Genomic DNA, 12,154 nt, shown 5'->3' on the forward strand with positions numbered 1-12,154 from the left:
CAGGGTCCTGGGATCCAAGTCCTTTGTCAGACTCCTTGCTTGAGGAGCCTGCTTCTCCCTCTGCCTACTTCTCCCGCTGCTTGTGCTCTCTAATAAAATCTTTTTTAAAAAATAATATTTTTAAAAAATAAAAAGTAAAAGTTGACTTTCTTGATTCACTCTTCACTCATTTGCTATGAATCTTGACTATTTTTCAGAGTTCTGACAGTTTTTGTCCCTTTTCAGGTAGTTCTGTGGACAGACGGACCCTTAGAGTACCTACTCTACCATTTTCACTGACATCATTCATCTCTTTCATTTTTGAAGGATGGGTTTTCTGGATGCGGAATTCTTGGCTTTTTTTTTTTCTTTCAGCACTTTGAATACAACATCCCATTACCTTCTGGCCACTGTAGTTTCTGGTGACACATCAGCATTAATTTTACTGAGGATACTCCGTATATGATGAGTCGTTTCTCCACTGGTACTCTCAAGTTCTCTGACTTTCAATAGTCTGTTCATGATGTGTCTAGATGAATTTCTGAGTCTATTCTCAGAGTTTGCTGATGTTTTTGAATGTGTAGATTAATGTTTTCCATTGAATTGAGGGAATTTGGGGCCATTATTCCTTTATAATTTTTTTGCCCTTTCTCTCATCTCCTGGGACACCTTGTTTATCTGATGAGGTTCCACATGTCTCTGATCATTTTTAGTCCTTCATTTTTCTTTTTTTTTTTAAGATTTTTTTTTATTTATTTGACACAGAGAGAGAACAAGCAGGGGGAGTGGCAGGCAGAGGGAGAACCAGGCTCCCACTAGGAGCCAGATGCGGGGCTCAATCCCCAGACTCCAGGATCATGACCTGAGCTGAAGGCAGCCTCTTAACCGACTGAGCCACCCAGGCGCCCCCTAGTCCATCATTTTTCTTTCTGTTCCTCACACTGGAGAATCTCAGTTGATCTATCTTTCTGTTTTTCAATTCCTTCCTCCACTAGCTCAAATCTGCTACTGAATTCCTCTAGTGAATATTTCAATTATCGTACTTCGCAACTAAAGAATTTTTATTTGGCTCTTTTTAAAATTTCTCTCTTTACTCATATTTTCTATTTGGTGAGACATTCCTCTCATATTTTCCTTTGGGTTTTTTTTTTTTTAAGATTTTTATTTTTTTATTTGACAGACAGAGATCACAACTAGGCAGAGAGGCAGGCAGAGAGGAAGAGAGGAGGAAGCAGGCTCGCCACTGAGCAGAGAGCCCGATGCGGGGCTCAATCCCAGGACCCTGAGATCATGACCCGAGCTGAAGGCAGAGGCTTCAACCCACTGAGCCACCCAGGCGCCCCCCTTTGGTTCTTTAGATAGGATTTTTTTCCATTAGTCCTTTGAACATACTTACAATTTCCAATTTAAAAATCTTTGTGTAGTAAGCTGAAGAGATGGGCTTCCTCGGGGACAGTTTCTATTGACTGCACTTTTATTTGCTTGTGTAGGGGCCATACATTCTTGTTTCTTTGCATGTTTTGAGATTTTTGTTGTTGTTGTTGTTGTTGTTGGAAAATGGACATTGTAAATTACATAAAAGTGGAACCCTGGAAATCAGATGACCCCCTCTACCCAGAATTTTGTTATTGTTGCCATTTTTTTAGAAGGGACTTTCCAGAAGTACTTCTGTAAGGTCTGTATTCTTTGTCATGTGTGGCTAAAGACCCACTCAGCTAACTTAATGGTCTGCTAGTGAATGGGCAGATATTTCTATAAATGGCTGGACCCACTAAGTCTCCCAGCCTTTGCCATGAGGTTCTGAGTGTTGCAGCAGACAGTTAATAGTCCAGCAGTTTACGTCTCTGCCTTAGCCTTCATTTCCTGCTCGCAGAGTCTCAAGATTTTCCAGAGGTGAGATATCAGGGCCTTCTCAGGACTTCTCAGGGACTTCTCAGGCCTTCTCAGGACCTTCGTTGAGATTCTCCAAAATGGTAATAATTTCTCAGAGTTTCACAGTTAATCAAGGGTCTTCATACATGTTATCCAATGACCTCGGCCACCCTGTGTACATTAATGACATCACTTTATGAATGTTGAAGCGTATAAATTTCTAGATGAAGTAACTTGCCCAAAACCCCGATTTCTCTAACACTGAAATCTGCACCCCTTCCACAGCACAGAACCTCCCCCAGGCTTGCAAACCGGGGTGCTACGGGAGGTATGTTATGTGACCCATATGGCCTCTGCAGGGTAATCAAATATTTAGATGCCTCAACTCGGCTCTTCCCCTGACTCCTATCAAGTGCCATACCTAACATGATGCTCTGTGGTCCATTACCAAACGCTGTGGAATGCACTGCCACACCGACAGGTTCAGAGATGTGGTGCCAAATGGACACTGGTGTGTTTCATGCATTGACTAGGGTACTCCACACCTACCTCCATGGCCTCTGACTCCACGCTGGGCTGATGTTGACCACTTTCACCACCAAGAAAGAAACTTGTTATTTACCATAAAAAAAGACAGAGTACACTTTTATCCATTTTATTATACAACAAAACATACATATAGAACCACACAAACAAATATATAGCCTAATGGACTGTTACACGGCCCACATGCTATAACTGCCACCTAGGTCTATAAATACAACTTTGTTCACCAGCTATCCCACAAGTCCTCCATGTGTGCCATCCCAATTACAACTTCCTCCCTTTCCCCCAAATTAATCACTATCCTGATTTTCATAGTCATCACTTTCTTGGATTTCTCTATAGATAGGAACACATGTATACATCCCTGGAACTAATACTTTAGTCTTGCCTTTTAAAATGTTTAAATTTGGTGTCTTTTAAGTCTTCCATTCCTTTTTTTCCTTTCAACTTACCTATTGATGAATCCAGGCAGTCTGACGGGTAGAACTTCCCAGTCTAGATTTTGCTACCTACACACTCATGGTGCAGGTCAGCATGCTCCCCTGTCCTCTATCTTCCAGAAACAGGTAGTTAGATCCAAAGACTAGACCGGATTCAGGTTTCATCTCTTTAGCAAGATCATAGCTTCTGTTCTTTCATAGCAAGCATATATCTGCTTGTCTTCCCTCTGATGATGGTAGCGGCCACTCATTCTCATTGCCTAGATCCATTTCTTCACTAGGGGCTGAAAATAGTGATACTCTAATTCTATCATTTCCTTTTTCACTTATTAACTGGGATATTTCTATAAAGTTTGATGGTATGGTTACTCAGTAATATGGTTCATATTAGGTCAGTAATGCTTGATTCTTTTTCTTAATTGTTTTAGAGATAAAAATTAGTTCCTTATTACCCTCCAAAAGTGACCAGTTAGTTTTTGGTATCATTTAGAACTTATGGATTGTTTGAGGCATTCCAATCCATTTTAATTATCATCCTTACCAAAGCTCAAAGTGTCCCATCTTCGGCTAGTAGCAGCCTCTTCAAATTGTCTCCTGAGTCCTTTTGACACAACCCCCATGATCTTTGACATCTTCCTCGCTAATATGACAAGATATTCCTGACTCCTCTGGTATGTTTTTTTGCCTTGACTTGCGGTCAATCATTTCTCTAAAAATCCCTAGTTTGTTTTCAGTGAGAAACGGCATCACATAAATCACATAAATTGTGAGCACTATGGCTGTGTAATTGCTGGAGTGGTCAATGTTTAGGTCTTTCATGGTTAAGTATAAAATACTTTCGTCATTTATCCTGATACTTCCAACTTAATGTCAAACTGGAGGATTTTTACTTAGCATTGTCTGTATTACCTCTGTTTCTCCTTTCTTCCATGAGTATACCGATTCTCAAGAACACAGAGGATAAGAGAACGAAACTGTCCCATATTTGCTCATCTACTTTATCCCATATGACACACACAGCAGTCTCAAAATGACACTACTCTAATAGTATCTCCACTAATTTGACTTCTAAAAATGGTTTAAAATTTTCTGGGCATTAACTCTCCCCACTCTCCTCCATGTTTAAGTCGTACTCTATCTTCACCATCAGAGGACAGATTCATTCTATGGTGTATTCTCTCCTTGTTAGCCCACAATTAGGATTAATTCTACCAATAATCGTATTTAACGCTCATCAGCCATCCTAATGTTGATGCGTCTCTAGTCATTTTGGTTGGCTGCAACTTATTCTTCACCAGATTCCAACGGAAGGGCTCAAGGGAACATTATCACCCAAGGGTTTTCATGATTGATGACAGTTTATCTCTGTGTGCATTATACTTGAAATTTCATCAGTTTTAATGGATCTAGAACTCCTGGTTCATTTTCCTCCCTGAAGTATCTTAAATATGTTGCTTTCTTTTAGCATAAAGCATTAGCAAAGTCTGCCAATACTTCCCCTTTCCTTAGCAGCCTCTTTGCCCAGATGCTCATAATTTCCTCCACCCTCTTTCATTTAGAGTCCAATAATTTTAGTAGAATGTTTCAGTGCTTGTGTTCTAAATTCATATTCTCAGGTGTGTAATGTGTGCTCTTTCAATATAGAACTTCAGTTCTTTTATTTCAGGTAACATTTCTTAGATGATAGGTTTCTGTTTGTTCCATCCCTTTACTTTGTTACTGTTTCTAATTCAGGGACTCCTGTTATCCTTAAGTTGGATCTTTTCTTCCCCCCATTTTCTTTTCAACTTTTTTCTTTTCACTTTTTTTCATTTTTATTTTTAAGTAATCTACACCCAACGTGGTGCTCAAACTCACAACACTGAGATCAAGAACTGTGTGACCCACCAACTGTGCCAGCCAGGTGCCCCTTCCCCCATTTTCAATATTCATTATTTTCTCTTGAATCCTTTTTACTTCTTCATTTATTGATTGATTTTAAAATTCTCTTCCTTGGCCACCTGGGTGACTCAGTTGGTTAAGCATCTGCCTTCGGCTCAGGTCATGATCTCAGGGTCCTGGGATCAAGTCCTGCATCGGGATCCCTGCTCAGCGGGGAGTCTGCTTCCCCCTCTGCGCTCCCCCAGCTTGTGCACTCTCTCGCTTTCTCTCTCTCAAAAATAAATAAATAAAATAAATAAAAAAATAAAAATCTCTTCCATTAATCCAATATGTCTCTTAAGCTATTACCTGTTCTGCTTAATTGCTCTTAGCTGCATCTTCATTTCTGAAATGTCTTTTATTTCTAATTCTTTCCTGAGTTTTTCACTTTGCCTCTGTTCTTTCCTATTTCATATCATTTTCTTAAACATTTACCTTGTTTTGAAATAAGATGCTACAGTTTTTATCTGTTTTGTGGACATGTCTTTGTGGTGGGCTTCTACCTTCTACAGGGATATTATTCTCCAATATATTCTCTTTTCTCACTTCATAATAATTCTGTGTGGGATCTTACCTCAATCTCTTTATATTTTTTTCTATGACATTAGTTTTCCTGAACTTTTAGAAGGTGTGGTTCTGACTTCACGTAGCTCCCTCTTCTGTTTTAAAGACATGCTAGCTTGATTTTTAAGGTTTCTTCCTTCCATTCCCCTCCTCCAATTTTATCTAGACTTTCTCTTCCTACATCACTGGGTCTCTCCCCTGCTCAATTTTTATTCCAATCCTTTTATTTCTTCTAAGCAGATGGGGATCATGGGGGATATCCCTGAAGGGAACTCTGGCTGGTCAGTCTTCAGAGTTCACAAGATCCAGACAGTTTTAGGCCCTTCAGGAATTACCAGGAACCTCTTGCACTAACCCAGTACTGGACTGAACAACACCCTTCCCAATATCAAATACTGTTCACCGACAGAAGGAAAAATATATATATATATGAAATTATAATATATATAATACATATAATGAAATTATATATATGTGTGTGTATGTGTGTGTGTGTGTATATATATATAGATAGATAGATAGATAGATAGATATAGATATGTTACTCAGCCATCAAGAAGAATGAAATCTTGACATTTGTAACAATGTAGATGGAACTAGAGGCTATTATGCTAAGTGAAATAAGTCAGTCAATGAAAGACAAAATACAGTATCATTTCACTCACATGTGGAATTTAAGAAACAAAACAGATGAATATAGGGGAAGGGAAGGAAAAATAAAATAAGACAACAGGGAAGGAGACAAACCATGAGAGACACTTAACTACAGGAAACAAACTGAGGGTTGTTGGAGGGGAGGTCGATGGGGGATGGGGTAAGAGGGTGATGGGCATTAAGGAGGGCCCTTGAAGTAATGAGCACTGGGTGTTATATGCAAATGGTGAATTACCAAATGCTACCTTATATTAAGTATTTTAAGTTTACTTAAATTCTACCTTATAGACTAATAATATATGTTAATAAAAATATGTTCTCATATCAGCCCATATTTTCCAACTAATATTTATTGAACATTCTCAGCTTCCTCTCCCTCAGAGGCTAATACTGTGCAGTTGGGGCTCATAGTAAGGATACCTTTTTAACTAGTTTTGATTTTTATGCTGCCCATGGATTCTGGTTTTGCTCCCAAGTTGCTCCGTTTCCCGCCCCCCACGATTTTATTTATTTATTTTTAAAGGGAGAAAGAGAACAGGCACCCACAGCGGGGAGGGACAGAGACAGAGAATCCCAAGCAGACTCCCTGCCGAATGCAGAGCCTGTCACGAGGCTGTCTCACGACCCTGAGATCCAGTGACCTGAGCCAAAACCGACAGTCGGACGCTTAACTGAGCCACCCAGGCACCAAGTTGTTCTTCTTTTTTTTTTTTTTTTTAGGAGAAAATTCAGAGAGATTAAAAAACCGTGTTACCACTGTTAATATTGTTACCATCTTTCCAGATTTTAGAGTATATTTTTTAAGTCCTTAGAGCTTTCCTATGGAAAATTTTCTTGAACAAAATGCCTTAAAAATCTTTTATAATGTTTTCACAAATAAAAAGAATGAAACAGAAGAAACTTTACTCATTTTGTCTGCTTACCTCAAAAAGGCTGAACAAGTTGTATTTTGTATTATAATCAGTCCACAAGACCACAAAAAAGGCATTCAGGGAGACGGTGCTAATCATAATTATCTTAAAAAGACGACTCATTATGACTCTCTTCACAAATGCCTGGCACTGAGTATCTCTCCTCCTGTCAAAAAGTTGAATAAGAGGTATGATTATCTTACAACAGAACTAGATCCCAAACATTACACACTTTTTGTGAGACTAGGTCCTGCTTTCTCCCCTCTATGAATATAAATTTAAATATACTTCTAAATTGCAAGACATTGCAGGACCCCTGGCTGGCTCGGTCAGTAGAGTAAGCGATTCTTGATCTCAGGGTCATGAGTTTGAGCCCCACATTGGGTGCAGAGATGATGTAAATAAATGTGTGTTTTTTTCTTAATTGCAACACAATGCTAACATTGAAGGACCACTAAAATATTTATGATGACCTCTGAGTTGATCTGTTCCCACTCAGTTACTTAGTTCCTTCTCTTAAACCTCGGGGTAAGGTGGGGGGGGGAATGATTCCTAGTCCCTCTCAAGCAAAACAAAGCATTATCTTCATTTACTCCTTCAGTAAATTTTTACTGAGTGGTTACTAATGCCAGGCAAGACAGCAGACAGCAGACACTGTGGATATAAGGAGAACAAAACTAAATATTGTCAGTCTGGTAGGAAAAACTGGTAATAATCAAATCATCACCTATATAAGTGTTTACAAATCAGTGATTTAAAAAAAAAAAAACTGGACACCCTAAAAAAATAGGCAAAAACAGTCAATTCATGAAACAAATTCAAATGGTAATAACTTCCCCCAAAATGTTCAGTAGCGTTACTAATGGGAAAGGGAGGTTGCAAATTAGGTCCAACCATTATTTTGGCTTATAAAATTAGCAAAGATTTAAATGTCATAGTATCTAATGCTGGCAGTCGTGTGGTGTGATGAGGTATTCTCATAAACTGCCAGGGGGTGTGGAAATTGGCCAGCCCTTCTGAAAAGCCTTAGAACTATTTTTAACCTCTGATCCAAGGAACCTACCCCAAGAGAATGCAATCTGGAATGAAGTGGCTTTGGCCAAACATGTTCATCCCAGCTTTACTTACAGTAGTAAGAACTTGGAAACAGTTTAAAAGTCTAACAAGAAAGACTGGTTAAGTACAGATGGCTATCCACCTCATGGAATCTTACATAGATACTAAAATATGCCTACGACTTTGTCATGGTTTAACATGTTTATGATCCACCAGATAGCAAAAGACAAAAACAAAATAAGATACCAAATTCTCTACTCAGTATTATTTCAACTGTGCAAAAACGGGTTAAAAAAAACTGAGCAGGACACTGGCCAAATGCTGACAGTGTCTGCCTATGGATGGTAAGCTTATGGTAATTCTTTTCCTTGGTTATTATATTTATCTATGCTTTCCAATTTTTCTCAAAAAGTATGTATTATTTTCCCCACTATATGTAACAAATGGACACACTCCTTCTAACAGTAAATAAATACAGAACGCATATACTTTCATAATCTAAAAAACAAGATGTATAATTTTCATCATCTGTTTTGAGATGAGGTCAATTACCTTCAAATTTTTTTTAATTTATTTATTTATTTGACAGAGAGAGAGAGAGAGATCACAAGTAGGCAGAGAGAGAGGGCCACGCAGGATCCTTGCTGAGCAGAGAGCCCAATGTGGGGCTCGATCCCAGGACCCTGAGATCATGACCTGACCTGAAGGCAGAGTCTTAACCCACTGAGCCACCCAGGTGCCCCTCCTTCAAATTTTCTAACACAATAGCTAATAAAAGCAAAGTAAGAAGGACAAAAAGATAAAAGGACTAAACAGAGTCAAATTCAGTGTATGGGTCAAGTAAGACAGTGACTGAACACTGACTTAACTAACCAGTCACGACATTAAAGCCAAAGAAGCAAACTGTTTGGCTGAGCCTTCACCAACCTCCCCAGTGAGAGCACAGGGGTGAGTGCACCCAGAAGCTAAGAGTATACTGGCACCCTGCTCCCAAGCTGCTATCTGCTCATTTCTTAACAAGTAATAGAAATAAAGAATATTTACTGAAAATTCCTGAATCTCGCACAGAACTCTGCTGAAGGATTATCCAACAGCGAGCTAGAAATGACTCTTGTATCATTCTGGTAATGAAACTGCTGAGACATTTTCCAAATTCCCAATCTTTATTCCTTGCTTTGATCATCCAAACAGAAAATCTCTGCTTAGGGATTTCCTTGGCATCTAGATTCCAAGAGGCCACAGACCAGGGCCCACAAAAGGAACTCCTGCTTTATGACGTCATTCTTGGGTGTTATAGTGCGTTACTAGCCTGCAGGTCCCCAGAGTCAAATACTTCCTGTGCTGAGATCCTATCTTCCCAGGGAGACTATGCACCTCAGATCAGCGAAAGGGATACAAGTACACAGGAACTGTGAAGCTCCAAGCTGAATCTGGGAGATACCAGAGCTAGAGCAGAAAAAAGTCCTTTCTCTCTCAAGAAGAATCCACATCTGGGGGGCACCTGGGTGGCTCATTTAGTTAGGCGTGTGCCTTTGGCTCAGGTCATGAGCTCTGGGTCCTGGGATCGAGCCCCGCATTGGGCTTCCTGATTATTAAGGAGTCTGCTTCTCTGTCTCTCCCTCTGCCCCTCCCCACTGCTCATTCTCTCCCTCTCTCAAATAACAAATAAAATCTTTAAAAAAGAAGTATCCACAAAATCCTTTAATAATGCATTAAGACTAATTAAGCATCATATAAGAGGAAAAAGCAAAGTTTTTTGGGGTTCTAAGAGCCAAGAGCATACATTGGGGCACAGAAACATCAGGATAGACAGAAAAGATGTTGATGGGTTTGGGGCTAGAACACAAGAAAAAGAAGGAAAAGAGAAGGTCATCCACTCCCAGCCCTACCTTATGGGAATCCCATAATGTGTATATATGACCCTCCTGAACACAGCATAGGGGATGAGCCCATGGGGCCAAGATATTTTAAGTACAAGAGCCATAGGGTTTTTGCTCTGTTCAATTCTTGGGATCAACATATTCTCTTTGCTTTCCTTCTTCTAATCCCTTTGGCTTCCAAGGCAAATCTAGACAGAGGGATCTGAGTAGCCCTCCATTGTATTAAACCTTTAGTGGCTAAACTAGTCACATTCCTGGAAACATAAATTCTTGAGCTCTAAGAAAAGCGAGTAACCACCAAAATAGCTCTGTAGTCCCAGGCATTCTAGAACAAGTGTATATTACTGTTCCTGGTAGGAAAACACTCTTGTAGGCAACCAATACACTAAACTGGGAAACAACATCCTATTTATTCCATTTCTGCATTTAAAATCATCAACAGTGAAGCGTTAAGAATCACTTCAACTCAAAGTCCAAGATTCAAACTTTAGCCTCATCGTCCCACTTTACATTCTGTCCCCCAGGGATCAGCTCCTCCTGTACCTCCTACTGCCTCCTTTGGTCATATGGGCCCTAATGCCTTCTGGGCTCATGCCCAACATCCCCACAGCAGACTCCTGGAGCAGCTGCTGGGAGAAAGCCTGAATTAGTCCTTCACCTGAATCTGGTTCCACCTGCCCCAGTACATCAGTGTCTACTCAAGGTGGGGGACAAAGAAGGTCCTTGGTGGGCGTATGCTGTAGAATTATACAAATGAATGGCACTAGGGACTCTTATGCTTGCTGAGCATGGTGGGAGTCCATCTCCGGGAACCCCAATGGTCTACTTCCATGCCTTCCCTCTTGGAGCATCAAAGCACTCTTTGGGGGAGAAATAGGGAGGAGATTAAGGATGTAAAGAATTCTTTCACGATACTTGGAGGGGTGAGGAAAGATGGCCAGCTGGAAGCAGCAGAGAGAAGTCCGGTTGTTGTTAGAATACCCCATGAGCACAGCTAAGCACAGCTGAATGTGGTTTCTGAAGTCACCAATGAACACATTAGTCTGGGAATGGAACTCCAGCTGTGAGCACAATCATATGCAATAAGCTTCTCCAGGACCTACTGAAATCATCCATCTTTTCTCACAGACAGGTGGACACAACAGGCACCCTGCGATATGAAGCCAAAGAGGGCACCTCCTCTGCCCTTTCAGCAGCAACTCACACTGTGCCCACCGTGGGTGCCACCAGCCCAGCCCAGCCACACACAGAGGGGGACATCAGCAGTCAGCTGGCATGGCAGCTTCGTGACTCAATTCTTCGGCTAAGGGTCATGCCTTTACTTGTCCCAAGAACTGGCACTGGAACAGAAACCTCACTTATTATCGCCAAACCCTCATACAGCTCTTGGTGTTTTGCAGGAAATTCCACAAAATTGAAAGTCCCAGAGTTCAACCGGTCTATTTTTGAACACTGGATGAGAGAGCATATAGACCGCTGCGTACTTCCACCAGTCCTGCAGGACAGTAATGGGAGTCAGGTTTGGGTTCAAACACAATATACATGCTGCTGCTTTCTGTCTAGAGCAAAAACATCAAGAACCATGCTTATTCTGTTTATCCAAAGATTTCCTTACTCCTATCAATGCCAAAAAGTAACCATTACTTCTACAATGTTAACTTCAATAGAAAAGGGAACTGTCAAACATGCCTGCAACCTGGTTTGTTACCCAGGGAGGTCTTCCAAGGGGTCATAGTTCATGTCCATGGAACTCCTCTCTCCTCCAGAGTTTCTTTAGAAAGAAAATAAAGGGAAACCGAAGCTTACTGTATCAGAAAAACCATTGCCATCGCACAAAGATTTGGAATAGAAAGGAACCTGGGAGCCTTCAACTTTGCAGGGTCTTTTGAGGCTGAAATGTCAGTTACTTGAACAGAGTCTGGAAGTTCATTCTGTTGGAATTTACCCAGGTTAGTACTTCTGTAGCCTTCTACTGCGGGAGCTCTGGTGGTCTACAGTAAGGTCTGTGAGTTCCAGCAGATGCAACAACCCTTAACAAGGACCTTATGTCAAACCCTCATGTAGCTGCTAATTAGTAAATGCATTCTCGGGTCTTCACCACTGCAATTACAAGCCAAATCCTGCTCTCTCTGCTGTACTAATATGTGGTGTATGTCCCAGCCAACAAGCTGAGCCCCTCATGCTTACATTCAAAATAAGGGGAAAGGTTTCAGGGTACAGCGAAACAAGCTCAGTGACACCAAAGGGAACAAACAAATCTGGAAGGTGGGATATTCTACAGGACACCTAATCCCATTTTTACAGTAAGTCAATGACGTGGGGAAAAGAAAGG

At 40.6% G+C, this 12,154-nt stretch overlaps 1 protein-coding gene across 1 annotated transcript in view; it reads right to left on the minus strand.

The window, feature by feature from the left end:
* The window catches only part of CATSPER3 (cation channel sperm associated 3), a gene marked incomplete at both ends in the record, with an annotated part of 29,926 nt that extends 20,839 nt beyond the window's left edge, over positions 1-9,087 (minus strand). Inside the window, 2 exons of the mRNA XM_080804359.1 lie at positions 6,899-7,052; positions 8,987-9,087. Of these exons, the coding sequence (XP_080660485.1) occupies positions 6,899-7,052; positions 8,987-9,087 (255 nt within the window). The remainder of the gene's footprint in view (positions 1-6,898; positions 7,053-8,986) is intronic.
* Between the last annotated feature and the right edge of the window lie 3,067 nt (positions 9,088-12,154).

Source organism: Martes martes, assembly GCF_963455335.1.
Source record: "Martes martes genome assembly, chromosome: 5".
NCBI classification, from domain to species: Eukaryota; Metazoa; Chordata; class Mammalia; order Carnivora; family Mustelidae; genus Martes; species Martes martes.